The sequence below is a fragment of the Camellia sinensis genome, chromosome 14 (assembly GCF_055761805.1).
Source record: "Camellia sinensis isolate YWXY chromosome 14, ASM5576180v1, whole genome shotgun sequence".
Taxonomy (NCBI): Eukaryota; Viridiplantae; Streptophyta; class Magnoliopsida; order Ericales; family Theaceae; genus Camellia; species Camellia sinensis.
Window position 1 is genome coordinate 31,453,823 of NC_138974.1, and position 25,214 is coordinate 31,479,036.

Here is a 25,214-nt window from a genome sequence, read left to right on the forward strand (position 1 = left end):
ATGTCACATCAAACTTTCAAAACTTAATTCAAAATATATCTTCAAAACACAATTCAACACTCTATTTAAAAACTATAATCAAACAAATTTTCTACACTCAAATCATAATTCTACAACTCACAAACTCAAAATACAACTCATACTCTTAAATCACATTTACAAAACACAACCAAACGCAGGCTAGTTTTTTTTTTTTTTTTTGTCTTTTTAACAAAAAAATAAAGGTAAGAGAGATTTATGGTCAAATTTCAAAAAAAAATAAACACATACTAAACCTTACACTAATATTATAAATACAGATTTAATTATTCAAAAATTATTTAAAACTATCATTTTATAATTTAAATTTATTTTATTCATAAAATTCAATTCCAACCACACATTTTCATTTGAGATAAATTCAAAAATCTATGTCCGGATCCATAGACTTATTCGCGGCTATATAGAGTTCTAGGCACCCAATGGTCCTCTCAATACTACACAGTCCTCATCACCATCATTTCAATAATTTTTTATTAGTAAATTACACTTGCTTTTTCTAAAAAAAATTTAAAGAAAAGTCTTATTAATTTCATATTTTTGATATAATTATATTAATAAGGTTAAAATAATTAAAACTAATGCAGATAATGCGCATATACTAAAATAAATAGAAATAAAATAAATATTAGTAGAAAAAAATGAAAACATCATTGTTTTACTTATACGACTAATGAACTATTGATGAAAAATAACTTAATTGTTATGTAAATTAGAATTTAAAAGAGATTAGTATAATTATGTAAAAAATTATGAGGTTAGTTATGTTTTTTTCTAAAGTTCAAGATAGATGAGTTTAATTTACACATATATTTTTTTATTTATAAGAGCAAATATCTCCTCCATCGGATTGAAACATTGATCAATTAATTTTTTGGGTAATTAAAATTCAGTATGTAACTAAAATAATTACCAATATATTAAGGCGCAAGTCCACTCACGACAAGATTCTCACATTTTTGTAATTATGTGCTGCACCCTTTCACTTATATGTAATTTTCTTAATTTGTACACAAATTTTATTTTATTTTTTGTGGATTGGGTTTCTTATCATTTTAAAATAATCAGATAAATCTCATATTGTTCGAGGAATAAAGTACACTAAAACAATTTAATAAAAAAATTAAAAATATCCGTGTACATAAATAATCTTATTGTGTAATCCACAAACATTTTTATATTTTTTTAAAGAAAAACATCAAAAATTGGGTTATAATCACCAAATTAATTCATAATAAAACACTGAAAAAATATCATAATTAAAGTCATTTCGATGCATAACAAAGCATGAGAAAGCTTCATTATCAAACACTACAAAATGTAATAATAAAAAACATCACAAGAATCTCATTTTCAACCACTACAAAACCACATAACTACCTCTATCACATTTTTTTTTTTTTTTTGAAAAATGGATGCCTACATAGAATTTTGCCTTTTCTGTTTTCTGATTACATACCTTATCCAAAAAAACAACATTATAAAAAAAAAAACTATAAAATATAGTGAATGAATACAGATCTCCATGGAAAAACACTTACCAATAGGCTCTGTTCTTTTTATCTTTCTTTCTTTTTTAATAAATGTGGGATAAAAATCAAATAGAATTTGAAGAATCAATTTGGTGATTGGTTTCGATGAGAATAAAAAGAATAAAAAAAAAAAACAAAAAAAAAACATTGTGATGAGAATCAATGCCTCTTCCTCATATAAAGAGTGGTGGTACTACACAAATGACTGATAGAATATATATATTTGTATCGATGAGAATATAGATAATTCAATGTTTGATTTAGTGGGACGAAAATGCAATTGGAAGTTTGAATTCTACATAAGCCAAACATTCCAAATCTTAGACCATTAGAGATTTGTTTAATTGTTAATTTCACGGTCTTAGAATTAGTTAATGTGTGAGTCAGTTATTCCGAACACCTGATTATAAAAAAAAAAATGATGAGAGTATCGATAACCAATTGGGCTTATTGCTCTGGAGAGGACCACACGGACCATACAACATTATACATGGATCGTAGACTCGTCGTCGCGTATATTAACCCTTCCTTCAAAAATACACTGCAACTTGTTCAAGGTATTGTGACTATCAATGGCGGTCTCTTGCATCAACAAAAAAAAATATGCTCCTCGAAGCTACTTTTTTAATGGGTTAGTCTGTTAGTCAACACTCCTTGCTTTTAATTTAATTATTTTAATTTAAGCCTCTGTTTGGGATGAGAGAATTTTAATTTAAAAAATCAAAAATATCTAAATATAGTAATAAAGAAGCATATTAAAAATATTATCAATTTTACTTTTGAATTATTTACATTTTGTTGATTTATTCCAATTGATGACATCTATTTAAAAATCGGATTGAAATTAAAGAAAAATAGTTCATTCATCTCAACAAAGTAATTGAAGAGTTAGTGTCGAATTTAAAATTATATATATATATATATATATATTTTAATGTATGAGTTTGGCCTTGATTGATATCTAATTTATTAATGAATTTATTAATTTGATTAAATTGACACAATAAAGAAAAATGAACAATTACTCACAAGCCCTATTATAAGGGCTGGTGTTTGTATAAATAAAAAATTTCTAATAGTTGGACCTTAAATTTCTATTAAGTCCTATAATTCATCCCTGGAAGTTAGTTTTATTACAATCGTTGTTAAAAAAGATTTTCTGCAACAATTTTATGAATTTGTAGAAAAAATTGACAATTAATTTTTTTTTTTGCGATAATTTTTAAATTATCACTAAAAAAGTGATAATTATTGATTTTTTTTGGTGATGAATTTTTTAAATTGTCATTAAAAATTGACACTTTTTATGAAAGCGACGCTAAAAAATATATTTTAAAAAAATTGAACCTTTCTAATAAGAAGTCTTATTGGTGTACTAATCTTTTTAATAGGATTTTTCAGTCAATTTGAGGTGGAATAAATATAGAGCAAGGATCCTCTAGAGTGATTTTTCTTTAAAGTTTCCTAGAGTGCTACATTGTATGGTTGAGATTTACTGGCAAGTCACATCAATTTTTCTGATGTGACTTGCCAGTAAATCTCAACCACACAATATAGCACTCTAGGAAACTTTAGGAAAATTTCACTCTAGAGGATCTTTGGTGATAAATATAATGTAATGTGCAAACTATGAGGGCATCCATTATTACTGTTTGTGAAACAGTGGCAATTGCATTTGCCATATAAATTCCCGCCCAAATAGCAATATTCGGTATACAAATTAGACTGAGATATTGGGCCCAAAAAGCAATATTAGTTATACAAATTGGACTTAGAAGTTGAGCCCAAATAGCTATTATTTTGGGTTTTACAAATTAGAGTTACAAATTGGGCTCAAATATCAAACACTACTCGTGGCGTGAGAGTGTCTTAAGATCCATCAACACTCGGCTCGGCCTGGGCCACGTGGAAGACCCGCGAAGTGCGAGATCGAGAGCGAGAGAGAGAGAGAGAGAGAAATGGAAGCCGATGACAGTAGTAGTGTCGATCGAAGACGACGATGAATTGACTCTCTTAAAATTACTCAAACTACTCTATCATTGTACCAACACTCTTCTTCTTCTTCTTCTTCTGTATGTATGTATGTATATATGCATATATGAATATATATACACTATATTTGGAGTAGAGAGATTGATTGATTTTGGTGGTGGTGGAGGTGAGGGGGGTTTGAGGCTAAATATAGAAAGATTAGGGCTATCTGGCTAAAAATCTGGGGAAGCTAAATCTGGCAAACGCGGGGGTGGTGGGGGGTTTGAGGGCAAGGTCGTCGTTGAGGCAAGAGATCTGGAACCACCACCAAGACGACGACGATTCTCGCCCTTGGCGCCGCCGTCTTCTGTCGTCTATGGCGGTGCTGCCTCTCTCTTGCTCCTCCCTCTTCCGCTTCTCCCTCTTCCTCCTCCTTTTCGCCTCCATTGCCTTTGCTTTCATTTCTCTTCCCGTCGAAAAGGTCCCTCTATCTCTCTCTCTCTCTCTCTCTCTCTCTCTCTGTTAATCCATGTATTTGTGATCTGTGATGGAACTTGTGTGATCTGTGTTTACATTCACCTAATATTCTTTTGGAGATCAATGCTGCTTTCAATGATTCTGGATTTGAATTTTTAGGGTTTGGTATAAAATATTTGGTCTACTTTTTCAATTCTAAAGTTGTTCTCATTTTTGTCAAATAGTATGTGAATTATGTTTTTGGTTATGAAAATAGGGTTTTGTTTTGTTTTCTTTACTGTAAACAACCTTGGGAATAGGAAATTGTTTGATAAAATAAATATTTTGAATAAGATATTTTGCTTTTATTTGTAGCATTTTTGCAAAATAAACCAATTAAGTTTCTCTCTTCAGCTTTTTGGCTTCATATGGAGAGCCCACTCTTACTTACCAAAAGTGCAGATGACCAACTGGCTCAGCGTAAGACAACTGGTGAACTAACTAAATTTAGTGATCCGAGAAGTCTATAAGAGTAGTTTCATAATTAATTTTTGTAGGGCAACTAGTAGACTTTCACCCGATTCTGCGAGTGCAACTCTAGACATTGATTGTATTTGTAAGAAGCCATTCGAAGAGAGAGGGCAGGGAGGGATCCATGAAGAGCGTGAAGCTTCATGGAGCAAGCTTTGAATTGTGAATTATCCATTACTCAGAATCAGACACTAAACTTAACAAAGCCCAGAAAAATAAAGTTGCTCTCTTTGCAAATAACTTGTATGATAGCTAAAGTGGCACAATTTCACGGAACTTAATTAATTACTCAAGATCTTGAAAAATTGCAATGTATAAAAGATACAATGTCCTAAGAAAGAAAAGCCTTCAATTGTTACCTGTCATCCAAGGATGATGCACAACATGGTGTTAATGTGTATACGAGGAATGGCTAAGTGATTTATTTTTATATGTCCTTTTTCATTTCCTCAAAATTCATGACCATCCGTGTATTTTTTTGGCAGATTTTGAAAGATTTCTTGCTATGGATTAAGCAGGATCTGGGGCCTTGGGGTCCACTTGTGCTGTAAGTTATAAACTCCATCTTTCATTTATTTGTATGGATTGTGATTCATGATCAAGGTTAATTGAACATGATGCAATTAAGCAAGATATAAAATACCATGGATAAATAATCCCAAACATTTTGGATATATCGAAGGTTATTGGTAGGAATTTTGGGTGGAATGACTAGAATATCGGTCTTGAAGATTTATATATATATATATATATATACATATTGATGGAAAGTATTGCATATACTCTTTTCCATGCTATTAGTTTCTCAGGGTAGAGCTTTTCATAGTTCATGATATTATCTACTTTACATTATTACTTTGACATGTGTAGAAGTTATATTTAGTATTGGGGGTGGCATTCAATTTCTGGCTCTAAAAAGATGTTGTGAAGTTATTTTGATTTGTGTCTGTGTTTAAGTTTGCTTCCTAGTGGCTAGTACTCACCCGGTAACATTGACATCAAGGACCCAAGTATGAGTCCTGGTCATAGCCTTAGCTTTTTAGTTTTTTATTTTTATTTTTATTAGAAGGGGCTAATTCTCAAGATGAAGGTAATAGAATATGATACCAAAATCTTCTTCTTCTTCCTTTTTTTTTTCAATGGTGGGGGAGGGGGGGTTAATTGGCTATTTTTTGGGATGAAGCTGAAGAAAGAGAAAGAATGGATTAAATAGATTGTGACTAGAGGTATATAGTGCTGCTCCAATTTAGTAGACGTGAGGATGTTCACTTCATTTCTTAGTGCTATAAAACATGGAAACAAGATATGATTCTCGAACGGTAGTATTATTTCATGGCCATACTTGTCACCTACTCTAGTCCCAAGCTTTTTGGAACTTGGGAAGCATGAATGCTTTATAACATTTTGAAGCTGAACAATGTAAGATAATGTCTATTTATAATTATCAGAGCATATGCAATGCACATATTTGTTAAAAACATAAAATTGTATGCAATGCACCTATTTTTTCCTATCTTTTTTCTTTTTGTAATGCATTATGATATATGATTAATGTTAAAAAAGAATATTTTTTGAGGAAAGATAACATTATTTAAAGAAAGTAGTACACAAAATTAGGCCACATGTAGCTGTGAGGATTGAAACTGGCTAGAATGGTTCGAAGCTACAGACATCGATTAATGGAATAACCCCTCTCTAGCAATTATGTCTGGATGTTGGCTCTGGAGAGTCAATGCTTAGGACTAAAGCATCTCCGGAATTTCTGAGAAGAGCTAGATCAAAGGCATGATTCTGCACTCTATAAGCCATCTGGTAGCTGAGAGTAGCAGCATAAGTAGTACTTTCCAAATTGAAGGAAATTTGTGTTCATGTATGATTGATATAATGCACTTAGTCTTGGGCTATCCAAACATTTTTGAAGTTCGAAGTATTAAACTGCTTTTTTGTTTTCTCTTTTCTCTCTCAATTTTTCCTTTGATTCACAAGTTTGGGATTTTACAGGGCTATTGCATATATTCCTCTTACTGTTTGTGCAGTTCCAGCTTCAGTACTTACGGTAGGTATTGAATTTTTATTTTTGATGCTCTTTATCTTATTTGGACAAACTTTCATTTATTATTTGAATTTTACAAAATAGAAACTTAACATATTAATGAGTGCCTTTTATGAGTTCTTACTACAACAAAATGACATATGGATGAACTATATATATATTGGGCAGTATATGGTAATTTAGGCAGGTAAATGGAATATTAGCAATTATTCCTGTAAGGTTATTTGATTGAAGTTGAAATGCTGTATTGAGAAGGGTTGCCTTTGCCATTGAGTGAAAAATATGATAGCTTGTAATTAACAAATAAATGATTGTGGATGGCTCTAACTTGTGCCTTTTCAGGTTGATTGTGAAAATTGGCTTTCCTTTTTTACTTTTTGATATTCCACTTGGGATTGAGTCATACATTGTTTTTGTACTTTTAATTTTATTTTTTTTTGATAATTTTTTTGTACTTTTAATGTTGCAGCTTGGAGGTGGTTATCTCTTTGGGTTGCCAGTAGGATTTTTTGCTGATTCTATTGGTGCTACCTTAGGCGCAACAGCTGCATTTCTTCTTGGCAGAACGGTAAGTCTCTGGAATGGTCAAACCTCTCCTAGGATGAATAAATGCAGGCATCCGTGCTTGCTGGTAAGCCAGATGCCTGATTTTTTCATTCTTAAGAACATGTTCACCAATATATATTTTAGGATGAGTTAAGATATTCACCATCTATGTTTTGAATGTTGTCGGAAAATCATCATTTGTTATTACTTCTTTGCAGATTGGAAGATCTTATGTTATTTCTAAGTTAAAGAATTATCCAAAGTTTCATGCCGTTGCTATTGCAATTCAGAGATCGGGCTTTAAGGTTGAGTAAAAGTTAACTTGGAGTATCTTTGAATATGTTGTTTTATTCTGATGTTACCAAAAAGAGTGTCATATTCGAGATAGATATTCTTTGTAAATTATAATGCACTAAATTAGTAATAAGTTTTTTTGTGTTCTCAGTTGAGCAACGTCTAGTTTATTGCAAAGTTCAAAAGGTGATTTGATCTACAAAAAACTAATTTAAACTTGCAATCATAGATGGTCTTAAGTAATAACTCTTTAAAACACTTCATCACAAGGAGTAAGAAGATTTTACAAATAATTGTTGTTATAAAGATGGAGACCAAGTGCAAAATGCTTTAGGCAATCTTTGCAATGGATAACAAAATCCAATGCGCAGCATGAGTGCGAGTCGAAAAAGGGACCCAACTGTAGGAAAATTTGGTGGTGGAGGAAAGAGGTTCAAGGTAGTTAAGGTGAAAAAATAGTGCTTTGAAAAGTGGTAGAAAGATAGAATTGAGGAAAACCTGAAGAGCTATAGATTGGCTAATAAGGAAGTCAAGAAAGTAGTGAGAAACGCTAAGTTGAAAGCTTATAATGACCTATACATTAGACTAGATAGTAAGGAGGGAGAGAAGATGGTTTACAAACTTGTTAAGATAAGGGCGAGGAAAATAAGAGATTTTAATCAAGTTAAGTGCATCAAGAGTGAGGATTCTAAGGTATTGATGAAGGATGAGGAGATTAAGGAGAGGAGGAAGAACTATTTTGAGAAACTGTTAAATGAGGAACATGGAGGTATGTTAATTGGGGGGGGACCTAGATTGACGTTGGCTAGCGTAGTAAATAGAGATATGAATCTACTTAGTTTGACTAACGAAATGGCCTTTGATAGAGTCGCGTGGAGAAGAAGGTTTCATGTAGCCGACCCCATTTGATGGGACTTAAGGCTTGGTTTGGTTTGGTTTGGTTATATTTTTTGAGAAACCAACTCTGTTCTGTGGTGTATGATTATTGATTCTAGTACTTAATAATTAATTTGTCTACAAAAAATCCTCCTATAATATATAGTTTTTGGGGAGATTGTTCATTGCCTTGTAGAATATGGATGGGTTTAGTGCTTTTTTACTAAAAATCAATTGACGATGAGTAATGCTTTCTGTCACTGTAAGTCATAGTCATAGAGGAACTCAATGTTTGTTAAATCTTTATTCTCCTAAAATTATTAATTATTAGAGGGTCCTACTATGAAGGTAAAAATCATTTAGTTTCTTCACAAATGAATTTGTCTAAATTTGGCTCAACTGCCAAAGGTTCACTTCCAATACTGTCTTGAATTTTGTACGTAACAAGTAAAACTGAATCAAGAGAGTATTTTGGTTTCCTAGCAGGAATCTGTGTCTCGGTATAAGGCGTTAATTTGTATAACTAGAGCTTCCAAAACATAAATAAATGTAACAAAATACTCTTGCTTCTATGTTTCCTGCTTCTCTTACTCACGGGATATATATTGATTTTCATTTGATGTATAAATTTATATCCTTCTTTGCTGTAAGATTTCTGATTCTTTTTTTTTCTTTTTCTTTTTTGGGCGCTTATACCACAGATTGTTTTGCTGCTTCGGCTTGTTCCATTACTTCCTTTTAACATGATGAATTATCTTCTATCTGTGACGCCAGTTCGCCTAGGGGAGTACATGTTGGCTTCTTGGGTGGGGATGATGGTATACTCTCCTTTTTGTAATATGTCATCTTATTGATTACTATTAGATATAGCTTATAATTGGCTATGTTGTGTGAATTAAAAATACATCAAATGCAAGTTGCAAATTTTGAATGTGAGATCATTTTCTATCATTATGCATGATAGCCCTTGTCCACTCTTTGATTTCAGTAACATGGTCCTTTCTAGTCCATAATTACCAGTAAACTCTATTTGGTAGGGCGTGTGCTTCCAAAAGTGCACTTCCCGAAGAAGCATGGACACGGACATGCAACACAACATGGTTTATTTCGAGTGAATTACTTTTACTTATCGGAAAAGAAAAGAAGAAAAATATGAGAAGAAAAAAAATTTTGTTTGACTAAATTATTTATTTATCAAAAAATATTTTATTTGAGTGGGATAATGAATACTTCATATTTTGTTTGATTGAGATAATGAATACCTCTTTTTCTTTTTTATTACAGCCAATAACATTTGCACTGGTATATGTTGGAACAACTTTGAAGGATCTTTCTGATGTCACACATGGATGGGCTGAGGTTTCAACAACTCGTTGGGTAAGAGCCATACCACCTATTATTTAAGTTGGAGTATGACATCGAAGTCTAAATGCATTGCTAGGAACAATACATTTTTCATTAAGTGATGGGTATATGTATATTGGTTGACTCAGCCAGAAAAAAGGTTCATAGGCTTGCATTATACTTCACTAGTTCCGGCCTCGAGCATTTAAATAGTCTAAATCTGCTTGCTTGTTATGCAGGTACTTATAGCAGCAGGCTTGATGATATCAGGTAAGCCACAATTCAGCTCCAAGTTCCATTGATTTGCGTCTCATTGCATTGTCTATTTGAAAGAGCTGCTGAATAGTTTGTTAGAAGAAAATAGTTAGATAATTTTTCCAGCTAAGAAAATAATTCTCATCTAATCCTAAAAAACTGATCAATGTCTTTTCCTAGATTTTGAATAATTGAATGACCACCTCTCTTGGTACAAGAATTAAGTTCTTTTTGGATAGGGATTTTTGGTTTGGATCCCTACTAATGCATGAGATAAAGTTGTCATAATGACCAACTTCATTGCTTCACAAGAAAAGACGAGTTCTCACAGTTGTTACTTATGGTATCGAAGCCAAACCATACACATGACCAAGTGGGCTCAAGGGCACTGCAGTGTAGGATCAGCATTCGTGGGGCTAACTGTTAAAAATTCAATGTATAAAGAGAATTGTATTATTGATTCTTGTATTTGATTAATTACAATTCCTATACAATCTATATATAGAAGAAAATGTGGTAGTAGGTGTAGTGGAGGTGATAGTGGGTTAGGTGAAGTGGAGTGTGTGGTGAAGTGGAGGTAGGTGAAGTGGAGTGTGTAGTGGAGTAGGTGAAGTGGTAGTGGTGTAGTGGGTTAGGTTTAGTGGAGTAGGTTTAAGTGGGTGAAGTAGGTGGAGAGTAGGTGGATTTTAACAGCCCCCCGCAAACTCAAGGGGGATAGGAACTAACCAACTTGAGTTTGGAGAGAGTAACAAAACAAGAAAATACATAAAAATAAAAGAGGATAGGTGACACTGTATGGTCGTGTCAGACCATTGGTGAAGACACTGTATGGTGGTGTCATAACGGTGTAGAGGACACTGTATGGGGGTGTCATAACGTTGTAGAGGACACTGTATGGTGGTGTCAGACCGTTGGTGAAGACACTGTATGGTGGTGTCATAACGTTGTAGAGGACACTGGATGGCGGTGTCAAACTGATGTAGAAGACAGTTTATGGGGTCATGTCGGACCGTTGTAGCAGACAATGTTGTGACAGTTGTTGTGACAGTTTACGGAGTCTTGCTGGACCCTTGTAGAAACTAACCGGAATCAATGTCGGGACAGTTTACAGAGTCTTGTCGGACCCATAAAGGAGCTAACCGGAATCAATGTCGGGACAGTTTACAGAGTCTTGTCGGACCCATAAAAAATACACTGTATGATGGTGTATATAGGTTGCCCAAATATATATATATATATGGATATATATAGTGAGCCCTCAAAAGTCGCGCCCACTTCATCAAAAGGCGTGCCCGACAGAAAGCGTCGAGCCATCAAAAGGTGAGCCGGAGACGCGGCGAGGCACGTGAGCGACAGAGTGGCGTGTCGGCCGCGTCGTCAGTGTCGATATAAACCAATGAGGAGGCTGTGCTTGAGGCAGAAGCGAAGACAAAAAAAACCTGGGAAAAAACTTCTGAAAAACTCTTCATTTTCTGAGAGATTGCCTCGAAGAGCTGCAAATCTTGAAACACTTCCCTTCCGAACATTATCAGTCTGAAATTGCTATTTCGCTGAAACACTCAGCAACCCAAAAAACATGGCCTCTTCTTCCCGTTCAGCTACCCAGAATATGGCATCCTCTTCCCGTGGTCTGCTCACGCTCTTTCCAGACCTGAACGAGTCCACAAGAGAAATAACTGGTGCGGTGGCACTGGAAACTCAACCAAGCGCCCCGGAGTTTGCTCCGTTGAACTTTCCTATGCGGTCTGTGGAGCAAAGAATGGCAGTGCAGTCGGATGTGGAGGCCAATCAGTATACATTGAAGTCATGTGTGGAAACCATGACTGCGGTTACAAATTTGTCGAACCGGCTGCAGAGTAGGACAAATGAGGTGCAGCAGTTAAACGCCCAACTGGCTCTGCTCCAACGCATGTATAAGGATGCGCGAGCAGAGATAAGTGTGCTGAAAGCAGAAAATAAGGAGCTGAAGCGGAAGGCCACCGTGATGTTCCGATTTGGAGGGCCGCCATATGCTGCAGTGGAGGAGTATGGGGGAGTGAACGTGCTCGGCGGCGTGGAAAACACGGAGGCAGCACCGGCAAGGGCTGTCCAGGACGGAGGCAAGAAGAAGAGACCTGCAGCAGAGTAGAGAAGAAAAATCCCACTGTGGGTGTGGGTGTTTTGTTTGTTTGTTTGTTTGTTTTTTTTTTTTTTTTTGGTTGTAAAATGGTGATCGGGGTGAGCCCCAACATGAATAAAATCAGTGTGGCAGCAGTTCTTCTTCTTCTGCTGTTTTTGGTGTTTTTTTTTTTTTTTTTTTTTTTTTTTTTTTTTTTTTTTTGGTGAAAAAAAAATAAAAATAAATAAATAAGATAAAAGAAAGAAAGTGGAGTGTTTTGAGTGGTGTCTGCCAGCTGGGGTAGGAGCACATGCATAAAGAATTATACAGATAGATATATATAGATAAAAGATAAAGAGGGTTTGGTCGGTTGATTAAAAAAAGAATGTGTGGGTTTGATTATTAGAGAGAGAGAGTGACAGTGTGTGCCATGTTCCCCCCTGTGTGATCTAACCCGAAGGAGAGTAAAGTGGATCAACTAGTGAATATGGTTTGAATCCGTCTGGCTCAAGTATCGAACAAACCACTGAAGAGTTTTTTCAGAGTAGTCCAAAAAAGAAGAGGCGTAGGCTGGAAAATGCTGGAGAGAGTGAGGGCTGCAAGCGGTGTAACTGTAAGAAATCACAATGTTTGAAGCTTTATTGTGAATGCTTTGCTGCTGGTGTCTATTGCGTGGAGCCATGCTCATGTCAAGATTGCTACAACAAGCCTATTCATGAAGATACTGTCCTTGCAACTCGTAAGCAGATCGAATCCCGCAACCCGCTTGCATTTGCTCCTAAGAAATCACAATGGATGAGTCCAGCAAGACTCCAGCTTCAGCAAGGCATAAAAGAGGATGCAATTGCAAGAAATCTGGTTGCCTAAAGAAGTATTGTGAATGCTATCAGGGTGGCGTTGGATGCTCCATTAACTGCAGATGTGAAGGGTGTAAAAATGCATTCGGTAGAAAGGATGGATCTGGTACAATAGGAGCAGAAGCTGAACTAGAAGAAGAACCGGAAGTATCCGAAAAGAGTGTCATACACAAAAGTGTACACACAAATTTAATCCAGAACAGTTCTGAACAGAATCCAGATTCTACTCTTCCAGCAACACCTCTACACAGTGGCAGAGCATCTGTGCAGCTACCATTTTCCAAAAACAAAATCCACCTTTACACGAGCGAGCCACTAGTGACGGTGATCAAGATGGCTCTACCCAGAAATGGCGATGGTGCCAACATCACGAAACCCAGTCTGCCAGGGCTGTAAAAGAACCATCCCACCACTCCAAAATAGCCGGAGACCTGGAAAGCTACCAGCGAAGACTGATAACCACAAAAACTCAACGCTTGTCCACCAACGAGCTGAACCAGTGGATGGAAAACGCACGACCGAAGCAGACAATACCTACGATGGTTTAGTGGCAGCGGAATCAAGGTATGTGTAGAGGTCCGGCGGGCAGCGAAGGCAAAGTTGCCGGCCGGCTGCCCGCCGGTGAGAAGGAAATACAGGCCTAAATCTTATAGCTCTGATACCATGTTAAAAATTCAATGTATAAAGAGAATTGTATTATTGATTCTTGTATTTGATTAATTACAATTCCTATACAATCTATATATAGAAGAAAATGTGGTAGTAGGTGTAGTGGAGGTGATAGTGGGTTAGGTGAAGTGGAGTGTGTGGTGAAGTGGAGGTAGGTGAAGTGGAGTGTGTAGTGGAGTAGGTGAAGTGGTAGTGGTGTAGTGGGTTAGGTTTAGTGGAGTAGGTTTAAGTGGGTGAAGTAGGTGGAGAGTAGGTGGATTTTAACACTAACCATGTGCTGATTGTGATCAGTGGGCCGGGGATGGAAAGGAATTGGGCAGGGAGGGGAGATTATAATGACCTCAACCTGAGCTACTGTGTGCCCTGCAATCATCTTGTATCTTTTCAAAGAATTGCCATGCTCGAAATGTTTTTTATTTTTTGGATCAATGGGAAATGTTGATTTTGTCTAAATTTATTAAATAAATGGGAAAAGCTTAGGATTTAGGGGACACCCAACGGCCTTAGGCCTCATTCCCACAATAAAGAGACTCAATGTTGAGTCTCTTAAACTTACCTATCAAAAAACAAAAATAAATAAGTCATCGGACAAATGACACTAAAACTCTGCAAGGTTAGGACAACTATATAGATGAACACCCTTCAGGTTTCTAAAATAATGCCACTACCCTTTACATTTTTTTAGCAACATTTACAGACACCCCTCCATTTGTTTATTGGATGGAAGGAAAAAATGATGTCATCATTTCAAAACAGAAAATTGAAAGTTAAAACTCAAGACTGGTTTGGGAAATAATTTTGTTTACGACTGTTCTGCGAATTTACTGTATTTTTTTTTGTTGGTTTGTTTGTAGTGATTCTGATGGTATACATAACTAAAGTTGCAAAGGCTTCCTTGGACAAAGCACTCGCAGAAAATGGTGACATAGAGGGTATCTTTGGCTCAGAACCACGCCTTCCTATTGTAGCAGAGCCACCCTTGGATATTCAAAAGCCTTTCATAATCAAGATTGACTCACCCGGAGACCATCGTGTGAAATAAATGTCATGTAAATTCCTTTCATTTTTGCTTCCACTCAATTGTTTTAGATTGTAGTTGTTAGAATTTTAGATTATGATGGAACAAAAAGCTAAAAAAAAATAATTTTTTTGTATTACTTTTAGATTTCATGTACAGCACACGGTGCTTCCCTTTTGCAATAGTCAGCCTTCTATTTTAAATATAACTTTATAGAGATATGTTCAATTTTGGAGTTAATAATAATGTATTTTGGAGTTGAGTCCATCTCAATCTCAATTAAACAGTGGTCGTTTTATGTCTAGGTTTTTTAGTCTTTACAAAATTTGCCAAAAATTTACCAAATAAGTTTTTGTTTTCAAGCTCCTCATTGACTTTAGATGTGCTTTGACTGTTGAAAAACTTTGTTCTTTACCTGCTCACAAATTTTTTTGTTTTATTGTTGACTGTAAATGAAAGAACAGAACATCAAATTAAAGATCACATAAACACAAGATCGCATAAACACGTAATTAAACTAAAATATAAAAGTATTTGGGCATTAATTGTTTACGGAACAAAGCTGAAATTTAGAAATGAATTCTAAAGTTGAATTTCATTTGAAATTTAGAAATGAATTCCAAAATCGAATTTCATTTGAAAACTAACCTATGTTACTTATAAAATTTAATTTCAAATCCTTTCATTTGAAATCAATCTATCCAAACAGTATAAAAAAGGATTGTCAAGATAAGTGTATCTCTCTATCTAAGAGCAAAATGACCTTAGTCAACTCCCACAGTTACTGTGAACTTAGATAGATGTTTTTGAGTTTGTTTCATGGGGGGTTACCAAAGCTCAACAATGGTTGTTTGCCTTTGTCATTTTCTTGGTATAGAAACAGTGATTTTAAAAAAGAAAAATAAAAATCTAGATGTTTGATAGATTGGTATGTTCGGCAACATCTATAGAGATTGGTGCAGTCCTTCAGCGAATGCCGTGGGCATTATAACCAGGCCCCTGCTTTCCAATAGCTCGGTCGCTGCTAATGGATTCACCTGCAATAACTTTCCTATCATCTCTTCCAGAGGTTCATTCAACATCAGCTCCTGGAGAAGGTAATGACCATATCCCTGAAAGTCATCCAAAATAAACTATATATTTGTATTGCAAAATGGATTAACTAAATCAAAAAAATAAAAATCAACTTAAAGTGCTGAAATTATTGTGTGAAAGAATCTAATGAGTTTGCATGACCAGTTCTTCCCTTGCAGCATTGACAAGTTGTAGTACGTACCTCGAGGAAAATAAAAGAATCAGATGTTGATTCACCTCCCAATCTGCTTCGACTTAAATCCTGCAGATTGAACTTCCTTTAATGCTCAATTTAGTGTTTAACAAAGGAGGAAATTTTGATGCATGCAAAATACAAATAATGAACAAATTATCATGTAACATCCATGGAACCAAGCAATTCAAATCTCTGGTTAACGGAAGCAGATATTAAGATGCTATGCATGAGAGTTCTGATAGCAATAACAGGAACTTTTAAGTAAGGGTTGCACTAGTTGTTAAAGAGACAATGCTTGGATGCGATCCTTAAATTCATGAATCAGAAGTTCTTTATCCACAATCAACTAGAGTAGGCCTCATAGAAGCCTTGTGTTCAGCTCCTGGTAATGCCCTATCTTACCGGATACCTATGGCTTGCAGGTGGTTACAAGTCCAGGAAAAAAAGTACTTTATCCACAAATTTCAAGAAACAGGCGGTCCCACTTGCCAAGAATGAAAAACCAAACACTTGGTCATTTGTTCAGTGCAGATGTTAAAAGAACCCCCCCAAAAAATTCTCTGTAGTTACAGAAATAGTTTTTTGTTCTTAGAGAACTTCCTGTGGGTCCTCTGGAAGGATAAGAATATTAAATATGTGGCTCGGTATTGAACAAGAGTAAAATTGCAGACCACTGGTTGTCAGTTGCCATCTCAATTCATTGTCTAATAGACAATCCTGAATACAGAATTAAACCTTAGGGACACCAAACAATCCCCAAAAACCAACATTTAAGATGCTACAAAGAACCCCCCATGAAAAAGTCTAACATGTTAATGAAAAGCAAAGACAGTCCTCAACAGTCAGAAGAACTCTGATCATTTCAGCAAAACTATTTATCATCTTACCCATCTACCATAATTAAAGTCGTAAATCTAACATTGTGGTAAGCAAGCACATTGAGGTGAAAGTGTACCTTTATTTGAAGCTGTAAATACTTAATATGGTCAATGATGTCATCAAGTAGAGATGCTTTACCGCCCTGCAAAACCACGAGAAATGTATTATACTAATCAAGCAGCACTCATCAACTGGCCCGGGTTATGCTCTAAAGAGTTGTTTATGCAAGATGGTTGATATGAAGCCTGACAAATATTGCAAAATCATCAATTTTAAGAAATATGAGCCACTATCTGCATTTACTATGTTAGCATGCCCAAAGTTTGTTCGATCTTTAAAAGGTACAACCACCCTTTTTTTTTTTTTTTCGAGTAACCTGCAACAGAAATTTGGGCTCCTCCTCTCATATCTAATATTCACGGACAAAATAATTAGACATTTTTGTTCATCCAGTGGTCTTACCAAACCCTACTAAGTACTATACCAGAATATTTCCTCAGCCAGACTTCATATAACTTTAATGTCTTACAATGATATTACCAATTCCCGAAGTAGAACATTTTTGTACTTCAATCCACAACTTTCATTTATGGTTTATGATAAATTTTATCAGTGGAATACAGTAGGGCGAGGAGATAGAAAGAGAAAATGAATCATATTTTAAGATATAGAAGACTCTATAAGAGTCCATATTGGTAATTATATTTTTTTCCAAATTTAATCAGTAAAAATCATGTTCGGTGGCATTCTTTCATAGATGCACACAAATTCATATGTATCACCTCTTTAGGCTGTGGAAGCAGCTCCTTCAAGGCATCAAGTCTCTCAGCAATCCTCATTCTGCGAGTCTGAGGAAAAATTGGCCAGTTAGGGAAACAGAACACACAATGCACCCCAAGCAAGAGTTTGACAAGTTCCAAGTGGTACAGTAGTAAAAAAAATTTGCTCCTGTTTAATGTAATAAACATGAGGTTCCTTTCATTTGGAGAGAAGAATATAGAATCAATCTGGAGGTCAAGTTCTGAGGCCTACTTTTTGTAGGCTACAAACTATGTAGTTAGCATTTATTAAAGAAGTTTGCTTACACGATCAGTGGCAGTGGCTCTCTGTCTTGATATACGGTTGCGTAGTTTGGATGAGAATCCTTGTGCTTCAACTGCTACTCCTGGATGAGGTTCATTTGATTCTTGTTTCTGTGAAGAATGAGGAAATTGCAAAATATTTGTCTCACATGAACATGTTAAATGCTATGTACTCCATGGAGGAACTGTGGTTTGGGCAAGGCAAAGTAAGAAACTTGACCTGAACATGTATCTGATATTCTGCACTCGTGAAGTTGTTCATTAGTCCTCCTTCATTATGAGGCCTCGTATATTTTACACCCTGATAGACGGCATTATCTTTCAACCTTCAGTATTTTAGTTCCAAAGTTATACAGTCAGGAAGACTAACATGTATATTTGGGATCAAAAGAAATCACATCGGCAACAATTTATTATATGGAAAGGGAAGAAATAGTGTACCACAGGCACATTCTCTCTCTCTCATCTCAATTTGGCCGGAAAACAAAAATACTAAATTTAGGAAGTTTCATGAATGTTGTTGTTATGCATATATGGATGTATGACTCTACCTTCCAAACATCCATGCCAATAGAAGAATCAGTAGGTGTGAAATTAGATGCCACTCCTAGTTTATTGTATGACATCTCCCTTTGGATTTCCGAGGCACCACTTTCAGCAAGATACTTGACATAACTATGAGACGTTTGCTGGCAATGAATCCAGTGAGGTAGGGGCAGATCAACGGGAAGCATCTGATTCCTTCCAGCTGGCATAATGTGCTGCTGGTTTGGATTGTCTTGGTATGAATGAGACACATGATTGGTATTCCCACCAAAATCCAATGACATCAACCGCAGATAGTTCTCATGACCATATTGTCCTTCCATGTTATCCACAACAAAAACTGCTTGAATATTACCATGTCACAAGCAATGAAATGGTAGCAAAACAGTCCAGTATACATATAAAAACAACAGCATTAAGATAAATGAAATGCAGACTCCACGAACCATTAGTTACAAATAAGTGGATTAAAGGAAAATTTGATTATTATGGAAACAGATGTTTTACCATTAAAATATGACGGGGATAGATAAATTTTCTTTTTGTGGGTACAACGGAAATAAATAACAAACATGAGGGTTGAAGTAAGGAAGAGATGAGGATTGATGAATGAGAGACACAAAGAATGAGAACCATCAGAGGAAGTGAATTATTGGTTCCTGCTTTGAAACTTTGAGGTTGATAAAAGTAACTTATTCCATTTGAGGAGAAAGAGAACATGAATGACATTAAGCTTCAAATGCAAGTTAGATTTGTCCTTTAATCAAAAATTCACCAGATGTTTATCTTTTAGGCTTTTTAACCTAACTTTGACTTAGAAACGTGAATGCTCACTAGTTCGTGAAGCCATTGTTATCACATTATTGGGTTTCTATTGGCTATAAGATTCTATATATTTCGGGCATTAATAATCTTAATCTTTATCATTGATTAGCTAAGAAGCCTGCCAGGTGAAAAACACCTGTGGAAAGAGAAACAAAATATATAAGTTCATGAATGTTCTTATTGACTGAAATAAGTTAGGCTGTGTTTGGATCATGGATTTGGGTAGAGATATGGAAAAGGAATTCCAAATCCCCTACCCAAATCTATGATCCAAACACAACCTTAGCGTAACCTTAGTGTCACAGTAGCTGTAGTAAAATTACAAGTTTTCTTTTTATCTAGTTTCTCTACAGCCAAACAGATTTTAAAGTTAAAAATTAATCAAAATAAAGAATTGACTATAGGAAGCACTTGGGCTTTTGCACAACATTTCTCTAAACTCAAATCATTTTTCAGATGTGAACAAAATCTTTGTACAATTCACAAGTGAATAAGAGCCAATATTTGTTTATCTAATAATCTCTTTAAACAAACACAGAGCAATGCCACAAACGTATGATAGAAAACATAATTTGCTCAAAAATAAATAAACAAATAAACAAAAAATATCATCTCAAACTACAAAGAAAGAAATTAACAAACAGAGTTCTCAACAAACACACACTCACATATTGAACTTAAAACAACAAACATAATAAATGCATGTTTACTTTCCAAAAACACTAACAGAGAGAACTAATTTCCATAACAATTGTTCATTACTGTAACTGCTGCAAACAGTTCATGATCATCAAATATGAAAACCCAACAATAAACGCCGACATACACATGTAAACCAAATTCAATAATTGGGATTTTCTGATCTGTTTGCTTTTGTTCGATCAACGAGAAAACGAAGTAGAGTAGTTATACCGAATCAATACCTCTAATTCAACCAAACCTTATCGTTTATGAACAACAATAGTACAGAGAAATGGGATGCAGGGTTGGTAGATATACATATATATACATATATACACAGAGATACATATATAAATTCATATATATATATATATACTTAGAGAGATTCTTACGAGGAGATGTCTAGGGTTTAGCACGCAGAGAGGAAAAATGTGAGGAGAAAAGCAAGAAAATTGAGGAGGGGGCTGCTTTTGCCGCTGCTGCTGCTGCGGTGGTGGTGGTGGTGGTGGTGGGTACGCTTTGTAACAGAATGCAGTTATTATGATGCAGAGCTGGTACTACTACTACTACACCCTACTACCCTACTACTCCTACTAGGTAGTGGAACCAAAAAAAAAATATATTATTATTAAAAGTTCGGATAATGTTTTAGGGTCATAATTTTTGTGGTTACAATGGCTTAAAATTGTCAAAACGACGCCGTTTTGGGTGCAAAACATGCCAAAACGACGTCGTTTTGACAATTTTGAGCCATTGTGACCCTCTAGCATTGTTATAAAAGTTCTATACAAAGTTCCATATATATGGTAATGGTACTGGGGATAGACTATGGCGCTGTTTGAAAAGTGGCTAAAGAGGTTATTATAGCGTAAAATGAAAATTTAGCTAAAAAGTCTACTGTTGAAGACTTTTTCAAAAAAAAAAGAAAAAAAAAAAAAAATAGGCTGCACAGCCGACAGTGTAGGCACAATCTACACTGTCAGCTACAGAAATTGTTTCATCAATGAGTAAATTATGAGTTTACCTTTTGACATCAATTTAAAAAAATATATTTTTAGGAACAAATTTATCATTTTAATTTCAAACATTATTTCAATACATTTTTCAATACAATAACTTAAATAAAATTTATCTCATCTTCTCAAACACAAAAACTAAAATAGTTTATTAAAATAGTCAAAAAACCAAATAACCTACTAAAATAGTCACTTCCCAAACGAGACCTATATAAATGGTATATCTATCTTACACTATAGAAGCGTTGAAGAGTTTAATATAATTTTATATTTTTAAAGTTATAATTAGAAAAAATTATAATCAAAATTTTAAAATAATGCTATAATTAAAGAAAAAATTAATTATAATTAAGGAAGAAAATATTGTAATTAAAGTATATATAATATGGGGTGTATATAATAGAATTTTTCATGGTATTGTCTCATGTCCATAAATATTGTATAAAATTTTTGAACAAATTATAAAAAAAAAAATTAGAACAAAATAAACCTTAATTTTTTTCATTTTATCAATTTAAATATTAGAGTTTAAATTTATTTTCAATATATCCTTTGTCTATTTTTATTAAATAAAATTAATAAAATATATATATTTTAGTCATTAAACTCATGAAAATAGATATTTGAGACATTTTATGTATATTTACATTGAGTTTAATAATTAAAATATTATTTTTCTATCGATTTTACTTAACAAAAAGAGGTGAATGGTTTATATTGAAAAAAATAAAAAAAAAATTAAGATTTAAATTGGTAAAATTAAAAATTCAAGATTTGTTTTGTTACAAATTTTGAGTCTCTTCTTTTCTTTTTTTTTTCTTTTTTTTTTTGTTGTAATTTTTCCTAAAATTTTTGATAATTTTTTTAAAGTTGTAACATTGAACAAAATATCTTATACCTCTTTAGTTTTTTGAAAAATTATTTGGAGATTTTGTAATATGTTTATAGTGTGGTAACTTGAATTATTAATTAAAATATTTTTTGACATTATTAAATATTGTTAATTAATTTAATAATTTATTAATAAAATAAATTATTTATTATAAAATTAAAAATTTAAAGAGATAATATACAATTTTTAAAATTACATAAAATAATTAATATTTTAAACAAAATTTAACAATATATTTATAATTTACTCAAAATTAAACACTACAAAATTCGACTTGATGGACCCAATTTGAAAATTTTTGGATACAAATAGGGTACCATGTTGGCACCCATATATGATACCCATAGTCCATCACAACTTAATAACACTTCCCTTAATTAAATGGTGTTGGAGGCTTGCCACATCAGAAAATCACTAATCAAAACTGAGGGTGTTTACATTCCCTCTCCAAAGTTTGCAGTACTTATTTTTTCAATTCTAGGTTAAAATTATCATCACAAGTCTCATGGCACCTGAAAAGAAGTTGAAGAAAGAGGTACTTTTATATATTATATATATATATATATATCAACTTTCTGTTTTAAATATTGAAGACAGAGAATATATGTAATATATATATATATATAAATATAATCAGTTTATTGCTTTAAATAAATATATATACGTATTTTAATATTATATATATATATGATATAAATTGAATGTGCTTATCACAATTTTTTAAATATAAAATATGAGTTCATAGCAGAGATTTGCATGATAAATTTGATATAAATTGAATATGCCTATCACAATTTTTTTAATTTGTATATAAACTTGATATATATATATATATATATACTAGTGGTAACCAGTGCTATGCACGATGTTTTATAAATTAAAAAAATATATATATTATAAATATGTTAAAGTAATTTAATATTTTATTTTGTGGTACATATGAAATTTATAAGTTAATTTTTATGTTTATAATTTTTTAAATTATTAGTTTAAAAAAATTAAAAATATATATATATAAATCTATTTAGTGTAATTTTGATAATTTGTAATAAAAAAGAAGAAGAAGAAGTTAAATATAATTAAATGAGGTTATATTAGTTATGATATACCTCTTATTGTTATGAAAATATACAAATTTAAAAGTTATAATTAAGACAAATATACAATTTTATTATTAAATGTGAAGTGAAATGATATTTAACAATAATTGATATGATGTTTCTGTTATTAATCCAATAATTTAAATTACATTTCTTTTGGTTTTAATTTCATAACTAAAAATATAATATGAATATAATACGCACACGGATTTCTAGTTTTTAAGAATAAGAAAGTTTTAGAAAATTTTTAACCTTTCATAATTTTCTTTTAATTTTTTTTATCCAATTTGATTTTAAATTTGAATAAAAAAATTGATTTGATATGAATTACTTTAATTTTTTCATTAATTTTTTTTATCAATTTTTAATAGAACTTTCATTCTTATCCCATTTTTTTTTTCTTTTCATCAATTTTGATAAAAAAACAATAATTTTCAACGCTTCATCTTTTTAAATTTCTATCAAATTATAATTCGATAAAAAAATATTAAGGGTTGAAGATTCTATTAATTGGAATTATAGTGAAATAACATCTTGAAATAGTAAAAATTTGAGTATGTGATTGGTTGAAATGTTTAATTTGATTAATTCTCTTCTCATATTTGTATAAAAATTGACACTTATGACCACATTATTATAAGTTGGATTATGGAAAGTTTTTTGAGGTGTCAAATATTTTTCATTTGTAAATATCCTATCTATTAAAAAAAGAAAAAATAAAAGAAAAAGGAAAAAAATATGCAGTTGTTGGATATGTGTTTATCAATTTTGTTTTGTGGACATAAATAACTGATATTTCAATTTCAAAAATTAAAAAGTATAAAAAAAATAAATTGGGTTTTTTGATAAAAAAAAGAAGCTATCTAACTCCTCTATATACTATTTTAAAATGGACTATTTTAATCACATAAAAAATAGAAATTATATTTGAAAATTATCCCTATATATTATGCTATTATATACAAATATAGCGGTAGTAAATTAATTAATATATATATATATATATATATATGAAAAGTTATCCTAAGCTTTCATTTTCAATTAATTGAATTACGATTAACAAACTAACAAATAGTAGTAATGGTATAATAGGATATAAAGACGATAAAAATAAAAAACACAATGATATTTAAAAGTTTTAAATTTACTTAATTATACAAAAATCTAATGTTATAGTACAATTTGAATTCTTAATAAATTTTTACATTTTCTATAAAATAAAATGACAATAAAAAATAAAAAAATCGATACCCATTTTTTTACCTCAATTTTACGGTTTTCATTGAAAAAAACAAAATCTGATCAAAATTCTTGGCACATAATGGGCATAGATACTTCGATTGCAACTATCATCACCAATAATTCTTTTCCACCATGTAAATCTATAAACAAACACATAAATCCTACTAAAACCGAAATCAAAACCAAACCCACAACAGAGAAAGAGAGTCACACAGAGAAAAAACAAATTTAAAAAACTAATAAATTTATGGAGTGGTAGGATATTACCTCCCAACAATTTAGACCTCACCTCGCATAATTCGTCAGCTCCTCCGCCAGTGCCTACAAAGTTTAGGAGTTGAGATGACTAATCAGATTATTTTTTAAATAAGACTTGAAAATTGATTAATTTATCCTAATAAGTGATTTAAAATTTTGATATATACATCAAAAAATAGATAATTATATTATTAAATCATAATTCAAATTTAGATATTGTCATATCTTCTTGAGATCTACATCCAAATTCTTATCGTCTTTATTTTTGTGTGGTTTCTATTTGGTTTTTTTTTTTCAATTTATTTAAGATGAAGTTGTGGGTTTCTATTTTTTTAAAAAAAATTAATTTATCTATGGTTTCTATTTGTTTTTAATTATTATTATTTAGATAAGTTATGATGTGAGTTAGATATGCGATAGACATGTAAGTTTTATTAATTTAAAGTATGATGGTGTGAGATATATTAGATTTGTTTAGATAGACTTTAAATATTTTTAAAATTTAAAATTGGATATTGAGAGGTAAAAGAAAGATTTTAACTGAATAAATTAAAATCATATTTATTAATTTTATTTGTTTGTATATCTGATTTTTAATTTTTTTTTGATTATGTTATAATATAATATATAAGATATAGATAGATATCTACAATTCTCATGAAAAATATTTGTCACGACCCAAACCCATCCCTAAAAGTTTGGTCCATGACCGGCCTGTACTTAGGCTTCAAAACAAAATTTCAAAATAATATTTATTCAAATACGGCCTTAAGCGGAAGCAAATACCAAAAATAATAACAGAACGTCTATTGAGCAGTGCTTAAATGCCAGGATCTTAAACATTACATTATATATACAAATGTCACATACGCAATTCATGTATA

The 25,214-nt window shown here is 32.6% G+C and overlaps 2 protein-coding genes across 2 annotated transcripts; one reads left to right on the forward strand and one right to left on the reverse strand.

The window, feature by feature from the left end:
* Positions 1 to 3,442: 3,442 nt before the first annotated feature.
* Positions 3,443 to 14,806, forward strand: LOC114287570 (uncharacterized). The gene is made up of 9 exons (XM_028230957.2): positions 3,443 to 4,023; positions 5,015 to 5,076; positions 6,531 to 6,585; positions 7,052 to 7,150; positions 7,347 to 7,433; positions 9,000 to 9,116; positions 9,583 to 9,675; positions 9,882 to 9,912; positions 14,376 to 14,806. Exons 1-9 carry the CDS (start codon positions 3,919 to 3,921, stop codon positions 14,561 to 14,563), a joined length of 837 nt encoding a protein of 278 aa, XP_028086758.2. The 5' UTR covers positions 3,443 to 3,918; the 3' UTR covers positions 14,564 to 14,806.
* LOC114287545 (transcription factor bHLH7) lies at positions 14,374 to 24,393 on the reverse strand. The gene is made up of 8 exons (XM_082905555.1): positions 24,340 to 24,393; positions 18,322 to 18,656; positions 17,991 to 18,071; positions 17,774 to 17,881; positions 17,471 to 17,536; positions 16,765 to 16,830; positions 15,816 to 15,875; positions 14,374 to 15,651 (listed from the first exon to the last, which is right to left on the reverse strand). Exons 2-8 carry the CDS (start codon positions 18,637 to 18,639, stop codon positions 15,484 to 15,486), a joined length of 867 nt encoding a protein of 288 aa, XP_082761681.1. The 5' UTR covers positions 18,640 to 18,656; positions 24,340 to 24,393; the 3' UTR covers positions 14,374 to 15,483.
* Positions 24,394 to 25,214: the final 821 nt, after the last annotated feature.